Here is a 20,690-nt window from a genome sequence, read left to right on the forward strand (position 1 = left end):
ATAGATTGTATTCATTGCCCAGGAGCAAGAAACTGAAAGGCTCATTGCATGTTGGAGAAGGGCTCCACTTCTTTTTCTCACAGTGGGTTTTACTAGAGTTCTCTCACTGCATCGTTCCAACTCTCAGTCTGAATCACAGGTAGTCATTCACCTTAATCTATATGGGGTAAAAGGAGGAAGGAAACTGTCTTAGTTACGGTTTTACTGCTGTGAATAAACATCAGGACCAAGGCGAGTCTTACAAAGGATAGCATTTAATTGGGCTGGCTTACAGGTTCAGAGTTCAGTCCATTATCATCAAAATGGGAGCAGAGTAATATCCAGGCAGGCATGGTGCAGGAGGAGCTGAGACTTCTACATCTTCATCTGAAGGCTGCTAGCAGAGCACTGGCTTCCAGGGAGCTAGGATGAGGGTCATAGAGCCCACATCCACAGTGACACACCTACTCCAACAAGACCACACTTAATAGTGCCATTTCCTGGGCCAAGCATATGCAAACCGTCACAGAAACACTAGGGTATTTAGTGCTATGTGTCAGAAATTGTCCATGTCACGATTCAGTGTCTGATCTTTTAGGTTCAGAAACTTAATTTATCACTATCTTTGAGGTAGATATAGTCACCGATTGAGATTGAGGCTCAGAGGACACCACCCAAGAGCCATGACATCTTCATCTTGGTGCCTTGCATTTGTAAAAGTCAGGAGGGTGGATGAAGGCCAAGTTCAGCTTGGATCCCGGAATCAGAAGTGTAACTGGCTCTATCCCTGAGGGACTTTTGAAAAAAAGAACTTGTTTGTGTTTATGTGTTTGTGTGTGCTTGGTGTGTTTATGTCCGCTACACATGTGCAGGTGCCTATGGAAGCCAGAGGAGGGCACTGGATCCCCAGAACTGGAGTTACAGGTGGTTATGAGATGCCTTTTATGAGTGCTGGGAACCAACCCTGGGCCAGAGGAAATGTTTTGAGAATAGCTGTAGCTTCAATCAGTGAAAACTTCAAATCCGCTTCTCCTGGCAACCTCAGCCTCAGGAGCACTATCTCTAAAACTTGTTTCTCGGAAGCACAGACCAAGGATTGGAGATGCCATTTAGTTATTGTTTTGTTTTTTTGTTTTTGTATTTTGAGACAGGATTTTCATTGTGTAAAGCAGGCCGGCATCCAACTCACAGAGATCTGTCTGCTTCTGCCTCCTGAGTGCTGGGATTAAAGGCGTGCTCTGCTATATCTGACCTCAGGGATCACACTTAGGGGGAACTAAGATGGGAAATAGGGGAGACCCAGCAAGGATGTGATATCAGGTAGACTCTGGGGGTGCCAGGCATGAGGGCAAAACCATAGTAACACAAACTGCATTAACGAGTGGTCTCCCGTATGGGAGGGAGGACGTGCTATTTAAATCTGGAATCAGAGGACCATGGGTTGAGGACTGTGGCTTGTCACTAGAGGAGATGTCCCCCATTAGTTATGAGCACATCTCCTGAGAAGGAGCCGCTGTGTGCTGTGGACAGCCAACAGGAAGAGCAGCTGGGGGTTAGGTGTGCTGATGTGGGGGGAGGCACATCTGGGTACATACTACATCTACAGTCCCCAAGCCTGTGCATGGTCTCCCTGTCCTCTGTATGTTTTTGTACACGTGGTTTTTCTCTATATCTGGACCGCGTTTTTTTCTCTCTCACACACATACCTCTTTAACTAATACAACTTTATCTTAGAAATCTCTTCCCCTATGTGTCAACCCTCAAAGACAGGTTTGGCTCCATGTTTTCCCAGAGACACCATGTGACATAATAAAGCTACTCACCTGTATCCACCTTGACTGTGACTTGAAGGTCAGGGTAGGAGTGTGTCTGACCTGTAGTCCTGTCTGACCAGCACTAATGACCATTCCTAGCACTCTTTCCTCTCTTTGCTTTGGGTGTTAGGAAACTCAGGATCTGATTTCTTGGTTAGAGGAAGGAGGTAAATTCATTTATCTATCTGTCCATCCATCTATCTCTCTGTCATTTATCATTTCTCTATTATCTATCATCTATCTTCTCTCTATAATCTATCATCTCATCTGTCTTCTACCTAAATATCATCTACCTATCATGTATCTGTCTGTCTGCCTGTCTGTCTATCCATCTATCTATCTGATAGAATTGAACTTAAGTCTATCATGTGTCTTTCTGTCTGTCTGTCTGTCTGTCCATCTATCTGAGATAGAGTTGAACTTAAGGCCTTCTTGTCTCTGGCCCTTGCTCTTCAATTTAAATGCAATTTTAAAAGTTCCTTTCAAGGAAAATACCATGATTTCGCAAAGGAAGTGAAGCTCCAGGGGTTTCGTCAAGGTTTGAAGATGTGAAATGATGAGTTGTTTGGGACTGAACAGCATCTGCTACAGTCACAGGCAGGGCCTGGGGACCAAAGAAGGGATGGTAGGAGGCAGAATAATGTGTAAAGGGCAGAAATCCCCCAATAAGTTAGGACTAAGGGAGCCGTGACAGTGTCAGGAATAGAGGAAGACTATCAGAAAACCCCGGTTCTCTTTTGTGGAAGGAGTCAGTGTGCTTTTGGCTGAACCGGGGACAATGTGTTGGGAAAATCATGGCTTTGCTGTCTCTATTTGGATATGGATTAAAATAATGTGTTTGCAGGATGGCTTGACAAACATTGGTCTTGTGGTATCTGACCTTGGTTGCTGTGGTGTACATGAAAACGCCCAATATAGACTTATGGACAGAGAGCAGCATTAGTGGGAGGTGTGGCCTTGTTGGAGTAGATATGGCTTGGTTGAAGAAAGTGTGTCACTGTGGGTGTTTCAGAAGCTCAAGCTATGCCCAGCCTCTCTCTCTCTCTCTCTTCCCATGGCCTGCCTATCCAGATGTAGACTCTCAGTTCCCACCCCAGCAGCATGTCTGCCTGGGTATCACCATGCTTCCCACCATGACAATAATGGACTAAACCTCTGAACCTGTAAGCCATCCCCAGTTAGAGGTTTTCTTTTATAAGAATTGCAGTGATCATGGTGTCTCTTCCCAGCAATAAAGCCGTAACTCAGACATTGTTGACTTTGAGGCATCATGGCAGGGACACAGAGATTCTAAATAAACATGTGCGCCCCTCCTCTTGGCTATCATCCTTTTGGAACAACTCAGCAACTGGAATTTCCCACAGGAATCTTGTGCTGGGAGAAGGAAAGGCTGAAGCCTCCGTGCCAACCAGACATAGCAACTTGGTTCTAGAAAAGAGATGTCACACAGTGGTGACACTTGTTGGACCACCTTGCAGGAGAGCCTGGAACCCAGACAAGGTTGATGGATGGACAACACTTTGACCAGGACTTCTTAGCCCTCTATTTAGACCTAAACTTTACATCAGAATTCCAAAGGTGGACCTGAGACTGAGGGCTGGGTCACTGGCCTCTTGGTTCCTTTCCTCAGTTTGGCCATATTGACTAAATCTCTTCATCTCTCCAATTACTTTGTCCCCCTAGCTGGCCTGCTGAGGTCAGGGGTCCTGGGTTTGTTAGAGGTGTCTGGGATCGGGCTCCCAGATCACCTATGATGAGTAACAGCTGGACTGGATTAAGAGATTTGGTAAGATATTTCTGGATGTAAAAGTTAGGTCTGGTTCTATCTCCCAGTCCATGCTCCCAGAAATAAAACTCAAACTCAAAACATATTTACAAACACCTGGCCATATAACTACGTTATTCTCCTACTGTATCATAAGGAAAATAACCCATTTATTTTAACCTATATTCTGCCACGTGGCTGGTTATCTGTGCTCAGGCTCCATGTATTTGTCTCCTCACATCTTCCTAGGCTGATCTCCCACACGGCTCTATCCCAGAATCCTTTCTGCTTCCTGGATGTTCTACCTTTTGTTTCTTGCTTAAGCCATAGGCCATAGGCTTTTTAATTGACAGGTGATACATCCATACAAGACACTCTCTCTACATCCAGATGTGTCTTTGAGGGTGTTTCCCAGGGATGATTGACATGGGGGAGAGTGAGCTTAGTAGGGAGACCCTACTGAATGTGGGTGACACCATTCAATAAGATGGGAAGACAAGGAAGAAAGAAGGAAGGCAGAAAGGAGAGAAAGAAAAAGAACCGAGAGAGGGAGAGAGAGAGAGAGAGAGAGAGAGAGAGAGAGAGAGAGAGAGAGAGAGAACAAGCAAACAGAAAAAAGGGAGGCAAAGAAAATGTCGAAGAAACACATGTAGATACAGAGATACATGCATTTACTCACACAGAAATCCCATAAAAACACAAGATTGAAAACTATAATATATAAGCAAAAGACCTGTAAGGTTCAAAACAATATGCCCAGACAAAGCATTATGAGACAAAAATCAATCAAACAAACACAAAACACTCCAAAAATACCATTGAGTTCATTTTGCTGTTGTTTGTTGTTGGTCGTCTACTGCTGGGTATGGGGCCTGCCCTTAGGTTTGTATACTCAGTGAGACTCCATTGGAGAAAACGACTTTTTCCTTTGATAGCTTCTGGGCTAGGGATGGGGCTGGTGTCCACATGTCCTCTCTTTCCAAGGCTTCCAGCTTCTTACCCTGGGCAGCTACTGGCTTCCCTGGCTCTGTGGCCTGGAGGCAGCCATTGTAAGATGTTCCAGTCTCTGCTTATTCAAGGCCATCTAATCAACCTCCCCTTATAATTACATACACCCCATTCACTCTATTCCTCACGCAGACACCAAGTTTAAACTGCTTTCATCCTATGGAGTGAATGATTCCCCGTTATCTTGAAATTTGAAGCTTTGGTCAAGCCCATAACTCAAGCACGCACTAGCCAGTAGGATTCCTGTAAACCGTAGGCTCAAGGTTGTGAGATACAGAAGAGATCAGGTCAGGATTGAAAAGAGATGGTTTGCAAAGTAGACACCAGGGCAATCTCTGATCCAGGAGTAACCAGGAAAATACAAGCCACCCCCACCCCCACCCTCTGGAAATTGAAGGAAATTAAGGGGTGTGTGAATGATGATAGGTAGGGCTAATTTCACTTGGAAAAAAAAATTCTATCGAGACAATATGAATCTGGGCTCAAATTCCATATGTAGCCGAAAATGACTTTGAACTTCTGCTCTCCGGCCGTTTCAGCACCTGAGTGCGGGGATTACAAGCACCAGGCACCATACTAGATCTCACGGGATACCCAGGGCTTTGTGTATACTAGGAAGTCACTATACCGGCTGAGCTCCAACCCCATCTCCTTTACTTGAATCTTAAAGGATGAGATTAATTTAGGTGGCGCTTGTGTTAGAATTCTCTTCCAGAAAGCATGGTTTTTAATTAATAAAATCATAGAACACTGGACCTCGAGGGTACATCATTCAGCTATGCCATGGAAACCAGGGCTTTCGGAGGTGAAGTCCTTTGGCTTGACCCCAGTCTCAGCTTTTCGACAATTAAACAAAAGGTTTTAGCTTTTCATTTTCCAAGTCTTGACCCACATTAGAAAGACGTAGTCGATATATTGATTTAGCAAGGGCAAAGGTCATATTAAACTGCTTAACTTTCCCCGCGCTTAGAAAGTTGGAGAGGGTGGGACAAGTGAAGGGGAACAGAGACTTCTCGTTGATCAGTAAGGAGCAATCAGCCACAGTTTGTTCTAGGACCATCTGTCTTCCTATTGATACCTTGCATACCTGCTCCTCTGGAGTATAAAGTCTCTTGGCTAAAAACAACCTACCTGTTTATTCAATATCCGAAGGCTTCTTTCCCCCCTGAAAGGGGAGAAATGATAACTAAGCAGGAGAGAAACTATTTTCTGGTTTTCAACACTTAAGTCAGAACAAAGGTAATACTAACTCAATAATCTGTGAAAGGTTTGCAATTCAGCCCAAGTCTTCCCATTTAATTTATCAGACACCATTAAAATTAAAATTAAAATCTGGATCCTAATCTTTTCGTCAGCAACCAAAGCCACTGAAATACTTCTTGATTTTTTTTCTTTTTTAAATATTGAAAGATTTGCAAAAGCACAAAAACTTCTCGTCCCTTTGTTGAATAAACAGGAAATAGAAGATGATGGTAAGTTAACCTCATAATATCATATTCAACATTTCTCATGCTAAACTGGCCCAGAGCCTCTGTATAGGGTGATTTAAATTTGCATTTTGTGTATAGACCCAAAAGGGAAAAAATTTTAAATGTGTAAAAGTAATCACATATTTTTTTTGTTAGAGAAAAATGTGCTGAGCTCTCTTCCCCTTTTCCTAGCAACCTCATAAATAGAGTGTCCAAAGGAAATAGGTTTCTTGTTTTGGAAGGTTTAATTTCTATTTAAATTCCTTCTGGTGTGAATGGTCTCAGCCTTGGAAAGGCTTTAGTAAGAGCCGTGTGCGCCCTCTGCTGGTCTCGTGGAGGTCAAGCAATGTGCTCCCATTCTTTGTGAAACTGGCCAGGGAGATTCAAAAGTTGAGATTCTTACTCCTAGTGGAAAATATGAAGCAGGATGCATCCATGAATCCATTCACAGCAGTGTTTCTCTGTAGTGTGGCTATAGTATTCAGAATGCAGTGTAGAAGTTGGACATTTTTTTATAAAAAAGTTGAGCTGCACAGACTTGGGCTATGCACATAAGACACAGCTGTAAGACAAGCCTCGCATGTCTTGTTTGGATGGGCTTTGTCAGAAAAGGCTGATGATTCTTGAGCACCAGAAGATCTGTTATAGTGTACTGTCCTAATTTTATTCTGTTGCTGAAAAACAAAACAAACAAACAATAAACAAATCACTCTGATCAAAAGCAACTCAGGAGAGGAAAAGATTAATTTGGCTTACATTTCCAGGTCACAGTTCAACACTGGTGAAAGTCTGGGCAGAAACCTAAGCAGAAAGCATGGGGGAATGCTGCTCACTGGCTTGCTAGCTACTTTATGCTCACCTGTCTTTCTTACACCACCCAGAACCACCATAGGTGCCTAGGGAATGGTACTTCCCATAGTGGGCTGAACCCTTAGAAGGGCATTGATGTAGACATCAATTAACAATTAAGACAACCCCCTGTGGACATGCCCACAGGCTGATCTAACTAAGCAATCCCTCCATACAGGCTTTCTTCTCAGATGACTCGTGGCTGTTTTGAGAATTAAAACTAACTAGCACACATACATTTTAGATGCTGTGAGACTCCATGGCCTATGCCTTACCCCGAGGATTAAGGTCAATGAAGCCAGAGACAAGATTTAGAATGTAATAAGAGTGTGGTAAATGTCTTCTGAGTGGATGCCTGGCTCTAAATAAGGTTGGATACTGAGTGTCCAGGGTGCAGACTTGGATAAAAAGGCAAAGCAGGTTCAAAGATCAAGCCTAACTCTGTTCATTAAGAAAATCTAAGGAATGGAGCAACGTGTGTTTCAATAGCTGTTCTAGAAGGAGTTAATTATACTGCAGATCTCTAATATAGCAGGTTACAGAAGGGCTTCATGGGCATCTCATTTGATTTCAATCCGGTCCTGAGAGACATCTGTTGCCCTTGTTTTCGAGAAGGGTCTCTATCCTGATGAGAGTGGTGTGGTACTCTTAATGATGATCATATTTTCTGTCCTCAATCTCCAACATTCTCCCCTCCACATGATTTACTGGTTGCCTCGAATCTCTGAGTTGGCCGGTGGTTAAAATTAGAGGCAGTCACAGTCTTCAAAGTGGAGTCTGGTAAGCCATATCATGAACATGTCCTTTGATTACTCTTGACAGCCAGATGATAGGAATTACCAAGGCTGGGCTGGAAACCCTATGTGGGCTAACCCCCTCTTTAATAGCTTCCTTTCTCCCTGTTCTTCCCCAGGGCTTTATGCATAGCCGTACAGTCTCCTACCTCATACAAGTTTGCTCAGGGTGAAACTCTTCAACACTTCCCTCAGATCGCCTGCTAGAAAAAGCTCAGCATGGTCAGAGGTCAAAGACATTTACAAGTTGGGACCAGAGTGACCCCTGAGTCTTTGTTTGCTCATGACTTGGTTGGTCTATTTGATTTCAGAAAAGGCAAACAAACAAACAAACAAACAAAGCACCCAGAAGCTAAATGTTTGTTTAGGTCTGGGTTTTACTGAAAGAACAAGCCAGTAAAAGGTGGATCTGCTACTGGCAGAAGTCATTACATGCATCGGCACACACTGTACTCAGGCTCCTCTTCCTTCCCTAGTTGGCAAACACACCCTTATTCAGTCTTCGAGATGCAGAACAAACACTGTGGTTTTTGGCATCTTACCTCGAAGCACCCAGTACTACTATCTCCCCATCCCAGCCCTTCTCTCATTCCTGGTATTACATTTGTTTGTGTGTCAGTTTCTCTGAGCCACTGACCATTCTTTAGGAGGAAGAAGCAACATACATTGAAAGGAAAAAAAAAAAAAAGTTAAGTTCTCATAATCCCGTCTCAGAAGCCCAGAGTCTAGGCACATGGTTTTCAACCTTTTAAGATCACAGTCAGTAATAAATGCTACCTCATAACCCAGCAGCAAATCATCAAGTTGTGATGGCTGGCTTTAACTGGTAACTTGACACAACCCAGAATCACATAGAATGAGAGCATCCGTGGAGCATCATCTACATTGGCTTGGCCTGGGGAGATGTCTGCAGGGAGATTGTCTTAAGTCAACCGATGTGGGAAGGCCCAGCCCAGTGTGTGCAGGGAGTCCTAAACTATAATACAGTGGAGAGACTGAGCTGAGCCATTGATCAACAAGCAAGCGATGGATGCTGTGTACACACTCGTTTCTCTCTGCTCCTGACTGTGGGTGTGGCATTAGCTGTTCAAAGTTTCTGCCTTGATTTCCCCCACAATGGTGGGCTGCACCCTGGAACTGGAAGTTGAAATAAACTCCTTTCTCCCGTAACCCCGCTATTTGTCGGAGTGATTTCTGCCGGCAACAGAAATGAAAAGAAAACATGACTAACGGGGATATGATAAGCATCTTTCAGATGGCTACACAGCCAGGAAGCTAACTCTGGGTGGAGGCTGCCTACAGTGCTCACTTAGCTGTGTCTAAGTGCGGGTCAGCGTGTGAGCAGAGAGATCTGCAGATTCGTAAAACAAAACCTCATAAAATATCTTTGCATGCTGCTCTGCTATTAGCATTTTTTTTTGGCCCGGTTTGTTCTCTGTCATTTTTATAATGTGCATTGTGACTGTCAATTGATTTTATGATACCCCAGTGGATGGTTACTTGCAGCGTGAAAATATTGATGCAGTGGACACTTCATCCGGCACTCCCCTGCCCTGCTTGTTTTCCCATTTTCCGTTTGTATTTATGGGATGCCTTCAAGCTGAGGGGTTTGGACGGAGAGAAACAGCAACCAGAAAAGAAAGGGTATGGGCAGAGTGTGGGAGAAGCAATATCCTACCTGTCCCCTGGCCTGACCCTTGTATAGGGTTTGAGCTCCCTTATGGTTGTGACTGAGTATCACAAGCTAACCAAAGTGTTCGGAGGACATTTCTTGAACTGCAAGCAAGGTTGTTTCGAGCCCAGATCACAAACCGGTCTACAAACTGAAAGCCTTGATCCAAATCTCCTTATCCAGTTAACTCAGTGAGAGAAGCTCCATTTTCACTTTCACATCATCTATAGCTGATTCTGCTGCGACTGTGGGTTGGGTAGCCTTGATCAAGGCTTGGGAGGCAGAGGCAGACCGGTGTCTGTGATGAGCCCCTCTCTCAACAACCAACCAAACAAGACAAGACCGTATGATCCATGACGCCAGAAAGCATTTGCTCTTGGCCAACCCTGGTCTAGACAGAAAAACTTTTCTGCTGCTTGGGCGGGAAGGCAGCATGGTTCTGACACACAGGCAGGGTAGTAGCTTTCTCCACGTGGCTCTCCCTGGAAGTGTCAGGCTGGATATCCTGAGCTGAGATGCTAAGGAGAGTACTCTGGGTGGGGACTGCGGAGAGCACTGTCTTTGGCAGCATCTGGAAACACCGGTCATGTCGCTGTGTCTGCAAAGATAGGGGCTCTGGAGTCAGCTGACATTGGGGCTTCATTTACATTCCCAGGACCTGGCACAGGAATAACCCAAGGAGGTTGTTATACATGTTTACTACCAGCAATGAATCAGAGAGGACCTGGTGGCACATGGTGTGGGAACTGTTTTCTCATGGCTGCTCTTGACAAGCACCCCAGTGGAGAGCCCAGTGAAGGGCTCATCTCCTACATGGAGATGGAAATGTCTCTTCTCAGCTGCTTTGGCAACTGATAGCAAAAGATGGGGTTAGGATGGTTGTGACAACAATGGTGATCTAGCCGTCAGCATTGATCTGTCGCATGCCTGGTGAGTATCAGACATCCCTCTGGATTCTTTCTAGCTTGGAATTCACTCCCATCATCTTTACAAACAGTTCTACTTCAGTCTCATTTTGCGAGTGAGGAAACTGAGGCACGGGATGCTTAGATGGCTTCCTAAGGAGAGACATCCACAGAACAGGATGGTTAGATAACTTCCGAAGGAGAGACATCCACGGAGTGGTAGAATTTGAAAATGAAATGGGATTTAGAACAACAAACAAACAAACAACAGACCACTGGGATGAATTTAAAGGAAGAGATACTGATCAGCTGTTCTCTGATCCCTGAAGTTAGACTGGTAGGGGATCCATTAGATCCTGGCTGGGCCCAGAGCAGATTCATCAGCATCGGAGGCTGGGGCATGCCAGTCTTTCCAGGAAGAACGCAAGAGAGAGCTGCAGCAGCTCCCTGGGAGGTTAATGGTGAATAACTGATGTTTCCGAAGGCAGGTATGAGCTTGATTCATGTGAGATTCACTGGTGTGGCAGGCAGTAACTGCATGTTTGTGGTAGTGAAGCCTTCTTTTGTGAGTACAGGTAGAGGAAACCAGGTTTCTCAGTTATGAGGGTTCCATAGCCTCCATGTGTGTATGGAACACAGAGGAATGGTCCGTGAGCTCATTCGTGACTGCCCACTCAACCCCGAACCATGGGATACCACCCCTACCCCCACCACTACCACCATGCAATTTCTACACCACACGGCGAGCACCGTATTCAGAGCCGCAGCCTGAAGTGAACCAGCAAGCCTTTAATGGGGATCACAGGACGTCATTCAGATCCCACCGGCTTTCGCCCCACAAGGGAGAAGAGTCCTTCATTATTGGATGTGGTAGAAGAGTAACTTTGAGAAATCACCTCGAACTGCTCGATGGTGTACCCAGCCTCTTCCACGGCATCTCGAACAGCCTCCCGGTCCAGGGAAAGGCTGGAAAACTTCTGTTCCCCAATCATGTAGTAGCTACTCTTAAGAGCGTCCACCATCACCAGGAAGCCCCCTGGCTTGAGCAGGCTGCCCAGGTTCCTGAGGGCAGTGCGATAGGCCGGGAGGTCAGGGCAGGCAGCATCCAGGCACAGTGTGCTGAGCAGGCAGTCGGCAGGAGGCAGAGAGACCCCACCCAGAGGCTGGCTCTGGCTCACATCGCACTTCAGCACCTGCTTGATTGCTCGCCTCAACTTCTCCTCCTTCTCCGGTCCCTTGGTTCTGGAAAACAGGCAAGCATCAGAGTTGCCTGCTGCTCTAGATATGGGGACCTCAGATCTCTTTGGTCAGGTTTGAGTATGTCTGTCAGCGTGGACTTTAAGTGCATCCTGATCTAGTGTCTGCATATCACCGTACGATCCAAAGCTGGGTCAAATCTCTTTATAAAGCAAAAAAAAAAAAAAAAAAAATGACGTGAATAATCACAACAGCCCTATCCGCTTCTAAAACTAAACTGCTCTCCACGAAATTATCTTTTATTTTTAATAGTTTTTTTTAATTATTAGTACTGTCCTTGACCTCTGTCAAACTTCGAGGTGGTAGCTCTTGACCCCCACACAGTAAATAATGATAGGGCGTAAGTGTTGACTGACTGTTGTTACAGTAGTTATCTATTAATGACGGGAGAAACAGAAACAGCTCCCAGAAACAGCTCTAGAAGCTGTTGATCACGGGGCCTGGGACTTTGGCTCAGTTGACGAGAGTGTCTGCCTGACATGTACAAACTACGTCCTGGGTTCCATCCCTAGCATCATATAAATCGTCTGTCTGTCTGTCTGCAATTCTAGCATGCACTTGTGAAGTGGAGGCAGGAGGATCAGAAGCTGGCTACCCAATGAGTACAAGGGCAGTCTGGACCATAAGAGCCTCTGGCTCAAAAAAAAAAAAAAAAAAAACAAACGACAGGGAAAAAAAAAAAGCCCTACTGATCATCTTATCACCAATGCTGTAGGAAGAACAGTGTTGCAGCCGCTGGATAAATGCAAGGGGCACACAGCCACAAAGACATCTCCTGCCAGAGGACCTAATTGAGGACTGACCGACAGATCAAGGATTGCTGACGCAGACAGTGCCAGCCAATTGGGAGCTGCTGTTTAGAGGAGATGCTTTCTTGGGACCAATGGGGCACGGGTGGAGGGTATTTAAAGGAGCTTGTAGCAGCGTTCAGATGAGCTCGCTGTAGCGTTTCTCAATAATGCTCTGAAGAAGACATAGGCAGGCTCTCTCTCTCTCTCTCTCTCTCTCTCTCTCTCTCTCTCTCTCTCTCGGCATTCTTACAGCGATGCTCCACCAAAGACTTATAAGCAACGTGAAACTGCGAGCTAAACTAAGTCTTTCTCGTGGCAAATCAACCGTCTCGGGTATTAGCTATGGAAAGGCCAACGGACACGCAGGATCCGTTTTATGTCTGCTAGGGGAGAAACCAAGTAATAAAGTAAATAAACACATAGAATCCACTAGAGAAACTGGAGAGGGGAACCAGAAAAGGGAAACTAACAGAAAGTCAGAGAGGAAGGGAGGAAGGTATGAGTGTGTGATGTGCCCAGACCCTGACCTTCACTAGAAGCCCTGCTCACTGCTGCAGAACCCATAGAGGAAATCGCTTAGCAAAGCACCTGGCGCATGCGCAGCTGTGAACTCGGGAACTCAGCCCGTTGTCATCGGACACAGATCCGGGAGATGAGATGGCTCTGTGAGGGCGAAGCTTGATGGAGACAGAAGAGGGTGCTTCAGCCTCAGCCAAGAAAGAAAAACCTTAAGTTTGGGACAACTTCTGGTCATGAGGAAAAGCCAATGCTTTGAAGAAGACATAAATCTGCCTCTGGGCAGAATGACTTGAGGTGGGGGGAAGCTGCCTGTGGCTGTCTAGTCTGAGTGTTTGATTAAAAAATTTAAGCCCAGGGCATTCAGTTAGTCACCAGTGTCCCTTGAGTTTGCCATAACTTTTCATATAAGTGGCTTGATTATGAGCACAGGAGAGGGAAGTATCAGAAGCCATTGGAGAAACATACCCAAACCACAAGGGAGAGAGAGCTAGCAGGAAAAACACAGATAAAAAGTGTTGGCGAGGAACCTGCATGCACTGCTGGTGAGAACTTAAAGTAGTCTAGCTCCTTTGGAAAATAGTCTAGATAGTTCTGGGAAAAGTTAAACAAAGTTTCTGCGTGGTCCTGTAGGGGCTGCCAGAAATGGTGACATACACCTTCAATCCTAGCTCTCACAAAGCTGAAGTAAAGCAAGAGGATTGTGAGTTCAAGACTGGTGTGGGTCATATGTGAGTCCAGGCCAGTCTGGGTTAGGTAGCAAGATTGTGGAGAAGAAAGAGGAGGAGGGGAAAAGTGGAGGGGAGAAGAGAGTGAGAAATATACAGAAAGGGCAAGGTGTTACTGGGGGAATTTCTACAACAAACACTCGTCTCTACATAGAGAATGAAAAACAGGGGCTGGAGAAATGGTTTAGTAGTTGAGAGTACAGCCTGCTCTTGCAGAGGATCTGGGAGGAAACTCCAAGTCCCCAGACTCCAAATGGCAGTCCAGTGAGATCAATCTAGACTACAGGGGCATTGCTGGCAGTTAGACAAAAGCCAGCATTCCTTAGAAATGTGTGAAACTGATTCCCATTTACCAAAAGGAGTCATTTCCCTCACCTCTGGCAGATGGGACACATGGCTACCTGTGGTACCCATCAGCACATCAAAGCTCATGCTGGCCTCCAGGCTCCCAGAGTATCCCAAGTACCTGTTACACATGTTAGCATCCTAGCCCATCTCACCTCCACCACTGCCCCACACTCCCTCTAACTCACAGGCTTCTGTCCCCCAGCTACTCGATCTCCTTATAACCCTGCTATTTTCACTATGTTTCCTCTCTGTGTGTCTGTCTCTCTGTGTGTCTGTCTCTGCCTGGGTGTGTCTGTGTCTATGTGTGTGTCTCTGTCTCTGCCTGTCTGTCTGTGTGTCTATGTTTCTGTGTCTGTCTCTGTCTATCTCTGTGTGTATATCTATGTGTGTGTATGTCTATTTGTGTCTGTCTGTGTGTGTGTGTGTCTGTCTCTGTGTGTGTGCCTATGCGTGTATGTCTATTTGTGTATATCTTTGCCTGTCTGTCCATCTGTCTGTCTGTGTCTATGTGTATGTGTGTGTTCGGCCCCTACTTCTCTTACCAAGTTTCCTCTGCTTTCTAACCCCTGCTGTTCTCCCCTGTCTTGCAGAGAGCCCTTGTCATGTTTAGTGTGCTGGCCATATTCACTGTGCTTCTTTCCCTCTTTGCTTTGGATTCTTCTAGATGCCCCTGGCTGCTGTTCTCTCTCTCTCTCTCTCTCTCTCTCTCTCTCTCTCTCTCTCTCTCCCTCTCTCTCTCTCCCTCCCTCCCTCTCTCCCTCCCCCTCTCCCCTCTCTTTCTCCCTCTCTCCCTCTCCTTCTCTTTCTCTCTCACATCTCACATCTACAATAAATACCTTCTCCTCATCCATACCACAGAGCAGTGATGTCATCAGTTTATCAACGGAGCTTAGGTCCCAGCAGCCATACCGAGCAGCTCGCAGCCTCCTGCACCTCCAGCTTAGGAGGGTCTGACATCTCTGGACTTCATGGGTCCCTGCACCCAGTGGCACATACCCAGTCCCCACAGACGTATATACACAATTTAAAATGATAAAAGTCTGTTTTAAAATTACCCTTGGTTGGGTCTGTCAGGAATGAAGACAGTCCTATGGCAACCACTTTGTCCTAATTTGTCTTGGATTTTCCTCATTTAAAAATCTCCTCTGCTGAGATCTCCTGCACTGGGAACTCCTTCCCATGCTGGGCAGAGTCGAACAACTGTTATCCCGAAGGTAGGGAGACTTGTTCCAAGGCTGCTGCCCAGTCCTGCTAAACGCAGACAATTTGGCAGGACATATTAAGAAGAAAAGCAGATAATTAAACAAGAAGCATCTATGAGAAACAGATTTAAATAGGTAAAGTAGACCAGAAATTACTAGTGTGCACACACACACAGCAAGTATATAGAAGAGGCTAAGGAAATACAACATGACAGTTCTGGGGGAGTTGTTCGGTTTTGATTTTTTTTGTTGTTTGTTAGTAGGGATTTTTTTTTTTGGATGTTTTAAAATGTCACCGTAGGTCGGGGACATCGTGAGAATGTGTATTTAATCGATTACGTCAGAAGCAGCATGGACCTTTGTGCTCTATTGTGTATTAAGCTATTTTAAAGACGCAAATTACCACAGAACTAGCACTTGCCAGTCAGACGATGACGAAAATTGTTCCCACACGGTGAAGCCCACTGTGAAATCTCGAAAGCTCACGGGAAATTGCCAATCTGAGGAGGGGAATTTGTTAGGCGCTCCCACTGCCTAGGTAGCTGCTTGTCCTTGGCCTCGAAGCAAACACTGGTGAACTCATTTGCCAAGGTAGCTGTGTAAAGATTACCCCTCAGGGCTCCTTGAGGACTGTGGATAACACCCACAGGGAAATGGACTCGCCTGGAAACCTGGGCAATTACCACTCAGACTCACAGTTAGTTCAAGGAGAAGGTGATAAACACACGCCAGAACAGCATGGCGCTTGGTTTACAGAAAGCTAACTGCAGCTTGGCCATTGCTCTCCATGTAAAGATCGATCCTTTCAAACAGAGGCTGCCATTTCCTCTGTAAATACACCACATACACAAGCATAAGGGACACGGAGGAGAAGGAAAGAATAGGTAAGGACTCCTGGCAAGAGCCCTTTGTGAGGATGTCTTCCCATACCCAGCAGTTATCCTGAGATTCTGCCTACCCTGAGAGGCAAGGCAGATGTTGTTAAGTCAGAATGTCCACGGGGGCTTTTTCCATTATGATCCCCTGCTCTAAGGCCCATCCCCAGAGACTCCAACAAACCCTCCTGTGGCAAAGCCATCAAAACATCTCAAGGAAATAAAGGCTAAAGAAGTCTGGCGTGGTGGCATATGCCCTAAATCCTAGCATTTGGGAGTTGAAGGCAGGAGGATCGGGAGTTCAAGGTCACCCTCATGTTCAGAAGGAGCTTGAGGCCAGCTGTGATACACAAGACCTTGTCTATCAATAACAGAAATTAGTCAAACCAGCTTGTCGAGAGGCAGGAAGGATTGCCCATAATCCTTCAGTACAGCCCAGACTTGAATCAGGTGGGAAATGTAGGTACAGGGTGGAGTCTTAAAGACAGGACGCATCCGTTCATTTTCCACTTACATTTAAACCTCTGTTAGGTGCTGGATGGGTACTAAGGGACTCAAAGATACTGGGGACTCAGGGATGAGCAAAAGAGAAACAGCTCCTGTCTTCCTGGAGGTTACAGAGGGAAAGAGAGAGAAAATAGTTCATCTAGGGATTACTCGTTAAAATGCAAGTGAAACAGATACATTCAAGGAGGAACAGAACATGGGATGTTGGGGTCCTGGCTTGATCTCTTCTACAGTGGAAAGAAAAGGAGCTGTTTGAGCAGAGATGTGGAGTAGACACACGGCGTCATTGTCTGAGGCAAGGAGAAGAGCAAGGGGAGAAAGATGGTTCGGCCTGAGAAGACAGCACGTACAAAGGCCATCCGGTGCGAGACATAAGAAGAGTATGCCGGTGAGCCTGGACTATCAGACAAATGAAATGCTGGGTGCCAGACAACAGAAGGCTTTGTCAATCATCCTTAAATTTTTCCTTCCTGGGCCAGGTGTGGTGGCACACGCCTTTGATCTCAGCAGGATCAGGAGGTTGAGGCAGGCAGATCTCTGTGAGTTTGAGGCTGGCCAGGTCTACAAAGCGAGTTCTAGGATACCAGGGCTACACTGTGAGAGGGGTGAGTCTCCAAAACTGGGATTTTTGCTTTCTCTCCTAGGACATCTAAAGGGTGATGTTGGAAGGTACGTCATGAGCAGGAGTGGAGGCACATGCCAATAATCGCAGTACCCCAGAAGCAGAAACAAGAACACAAGATGGGGGCCACCAAGTAAGACCTTGCTTCAAAAAAGGGAGGGGATCCTGATGGGCGGCACGTCTTAAGATGTAGAGAATTGAGTGACAGGACAATAGTGGAGATGGGAGTCTACGTCCTCAGGAACGGCAGCTTGGATACAGAGGGAGATAAGCATCTCAAGAATAAAACTGATGAAAGGGAACACGCAGGAAGAAAAGTGGACAGACGCTAGACCTGGGTTAGATGTGGTCCGTAACAAAGAGGGCAATGACAAGACTGACCGCCAGGCTTTGGGGTCGTCCAACTAACTGTCCGATGATGTCATTGGAAGAGCCAGGAAACTAGCTATGGAGGAGATCCAGTGGGTCATCACTCATTCTGGGTACACTGACTTTCAGGTCCTTTGAGACTTATAAACAGATGCTTATAATGGAATGGAAATGGCTAATTGAGGGTTTCTTAACCAATTCAATCAGTATTTGCAGAGAGATAATGTGCTTGAGAGATGGGAGAGTGCCTCGCTGAGAAAGAGAGACATCTCCATAAAAGAGTCAGTCGGCAGTTAGTCACTGTGACCATCAAGATCCCGAGGAGGAGTGCTATCAGCGAGCTTTTTGTGGGTTCGAAAACCCAGAGACACTTGCAACAAACACAATACTGGCCTGAAGAACAAAGTTGTCACCGTTGTGTATAATTTTGAACTATGTACCAACTATTGTTGTTAGTATGATATCTGTTTCATTTTGTTTTGTGACAGTCTGGCCTTTTGTGTTTTTCTTTGGTTTTTAAAATATAAAAAAAATGATTGTAATGAACTTATAAATAAAAGTGTCAGACTGCTAGACTAATAAAGTACTGAGATAAACACCTGCTTTGCAGCCCTGGCTAGGCTCAGCTTCATCCTGTGGCTCCAGGCTGGTCTTGAACTCGATGCTCCTGCTGTCTGCCTCCTGAGTGCTGGGATAACAAAAATATACCACCATACCCGACCCTTACTCACCTCTGCAGGCAGAGCTCTGGCTTTGGAGAGCAGTCACCTCTTCAGTGTTTCAGGCTTTCTAAGGGGACACCTGGAAGTCTCTGTCCTCCCCAGGCCCCACTGGCTGTGTGGGAGGTGGAGAGAGGAGCTTGTGCAGCATACCCATAACTCACTTCCCCTCCCCTGTGCCTCCCAGTGCATCTGCAAGAATCTTAGTTCTAGGTGTAGTTCCCCTGCCTACCCACACGGTCACCTCAGCAGATCTCATAGAAGGAGGAACCCAAGCTCTGTGCATGAACGGTGGGGCCTAAAGTCTGCATTTTTCCTTCTTAAAACAAAACAAACCAAATAAGCATGTGTGTGTGTGTGTGTGTGTGTGTGTGTGTGTGTGTGTGTGTGTGTGTGTGTGTGTGTTTTGTTTGAATGTATGTCTGAGCACCAACATGTGTGCCTAGTGCCTTTGGGGGCCAGAAGAGGGTGTCAGATCCTCTGGAACTGGAATGATAACAGTTATTAACATCACGTGGATGCTGGGAATTAACACTGGGTCCTCTGGAGGAGCAGCCAGTGTTCTTAGGCACTGGGCCATCTCTGCAGCCCCAGAGTTTGCATTTCAAACACACTGCTTACATGATACATTGAAACTGCTAATCTGGAGATCCCAAGGCTAAGCGATGTGTTCCAAGGGCTAAGGCTAGCTCACATTTCCATGATTTCTTTTCTAAATTTCCTTTCTTTCTTTTTTATGTGCGTGTGTAGGGGGGTGGTACCCTTAGAATCCAGAAGAGGGATCCTCTAAAACTGGAGTTATAGGCAACTGTGAGCTACTGAAATGTGGGTGCTTGGAACTGAATTCAGGCCCCCGTGCGATAGCATCAAGGCCTCTTAAAGCTCCCAATACCGGGCCAACTCCTATTTATATCATTTCTTAAGAAAGGAGTCCATTTTCCTTGCTCATGACAGATCGGGGTATTAATGATATTAATATCTCATGGTTTACAGTGAGGGTTTAGTAACCGAATGTTTAAGACTTTCAAATAATTGTAAAGTGAAAGATTTTTAAATGTCTGAGTTGCACTCCCAAAGCAGTCGAAGAAAGCAGCCAGCTCATATTGTCCTTGGAAGCCATCAGCACAAGAAATATCTCCAGATAAAGAAGAAATCATTTTGGGGGAAATGGACTGTAGGCTGATAGAGATACTGGAAGATGTGAGAGAGACATGAGCTGAATGGGATCACTATCTCTCTCAAAACAGTTGAAGCTGCTGGATCTGGTGTGAGGATAACTCCCTGCCAAAAGTACAGTTCCTCATCCGGGCCAAGTGATGGGGGACAGGAGTGCGTCTTAAGAGGCAATTGTTCTGAGCTGATGATTCTACTGGGAGATAAGTGATTCTTTTAGTATCTTGCTAGACTGAAGGGTTCATCTCTGAATGAGATGTGAGCTGTGATGTCTAGGCAAAGCGGGAATGCAGCTCCCACGGCTTTCAGGACATGTGCTCTGGATTTCAGAAAAATATGTTGTCTCAAAGTGGCAGAGAATTTCTGTTTAATAAATTTTCTCTGAAATTCTATCAATCCTGGTAAATTCCTTGTTTGCTTGATACGTTGTGATAGTGTCCAATGCTTATAGCAAGTTAATTCTGTCCTGGGGAATATCAGACACTTCATATTAAAAAAAAAAAAAAGAATAGTAAGATTCACCTTCATTTTTGAAAATGTATTTTTACTTATGCTAGGTGTATAAGAGGTTTCTAAGTTAAATTGACATATGAAAACAGCCTTTCAACTTGTTACTAAATACCATAATCTTTAATGTAACCTCAAAGGCCCTAAATGATCAGACATTTATCAGACTTCTGATAGGAACTAAAGGACAGAAAGGTGTCTTCTCCTATCTCGTTCTCTGCTCCAGCCTAAGAGCTAGTGTCATGTGGTGCATCACAGTTATTCATCGAGGTTTGTTGGATGAATGAGTGGGTGAGTAGGTAGGTAGGTGGGTGGGTGGATGAATGGATGAACAAGTGGGTGGATAGATGGGTGGGTAGACAGGTGAATAAATCAATTGATGGATGAATGGATAGGTGGGTGAGTGGATAGATGTGTAGATGGACAGATGGATAAATGGAGGGATGGATGGATGGATGGATGGATGGATGTATGTATGTATGTATAGGTGAGTGAATGGATGAATAGATGGGTAGATAGATGGATGGATGGATAAACAAATAAATGGATGTATGGATAGTTGGGTGGACTGATGGATGGGCAGATAAATGGATGGATAGATGGATAGATAGTTGGGTGGATGGATGGATGGGTGAATGGGTGGGTAGACAGATAAATGGATGGATAGATGTTAGTTCCTTTAACCATTAACCAAGAAGCACTGACATTTCAGAACCCTCACCTGACTATCTAAGGCCCCAATAGAGAATTATTTAAAACAGAAACCAAGACACCAATCTTATTTCAACAGCTATAATAAATAAGTAAGTAAATAACCTCCA

At 45.3% G+C, this 20,690-nt stretch overlaps 1 protein-coding gene and 1 long non-coding RNA gene across 8 annotated transcripts in view; one reads left to right on the forward strand and one right to left on the reverse strand.

Annotated features, from left to right (window-relative positions):
• Positions 1–238: 238 nt before the first annotated feature.
• Nnmt (nicotinamide N-methyltransferase) overlaps positions 239–20,690 on the reverse strand; it is a 31,146-nt gene continuing 10,694 nt past the window's right edge. The window contains exons 3-4 of one of the 7 annotated variants that reach the window (XM_039081062.2): positions 11,152–11,497; positions 239–10,408 (exon numbers count right to left, since the gene is read on the reverse strand). In XM_039081062.2, the coding sequence (XP_038936990.1) occupies positions 10,397–10,408; positions 11,152–11,497 (358 nt within the window). In that variant the 3' untranslated portion in view covers positions 239–10,396. The other 6 variants (XM_039081065.2, XM_039081066.2, XM_039081067.2 and 3 more) reach the window with 6 other exon arrangements.
• LOC120094143 (uncharacterized) lies at positions 12,465–18,066 on the forward strand. Its single transcript, XR_005488152.2, has 3 exons — positions 12,465–12,710; positions 17,124–17,234; positions 17,678–18,066. It is a non-coding gene; the product is annotated as an uncharacterized LOC120094143 (long non-coding RNA).

Source organism: Rattus norvegicus, chromosome 8 (assembly GCF_036323735.1).
Source record: "Rattus norvegicus strain BN/NHsdMcwi chromosome 8, GRCr8, whole genome shotgun sequence".
Taxonomy (NCBI): domain Eukaryota; kingdom Metazoa; phylum Chordata; class Mammalia; order Rodentia; family Muridae; genus Rattus; species Rattus norvegicus.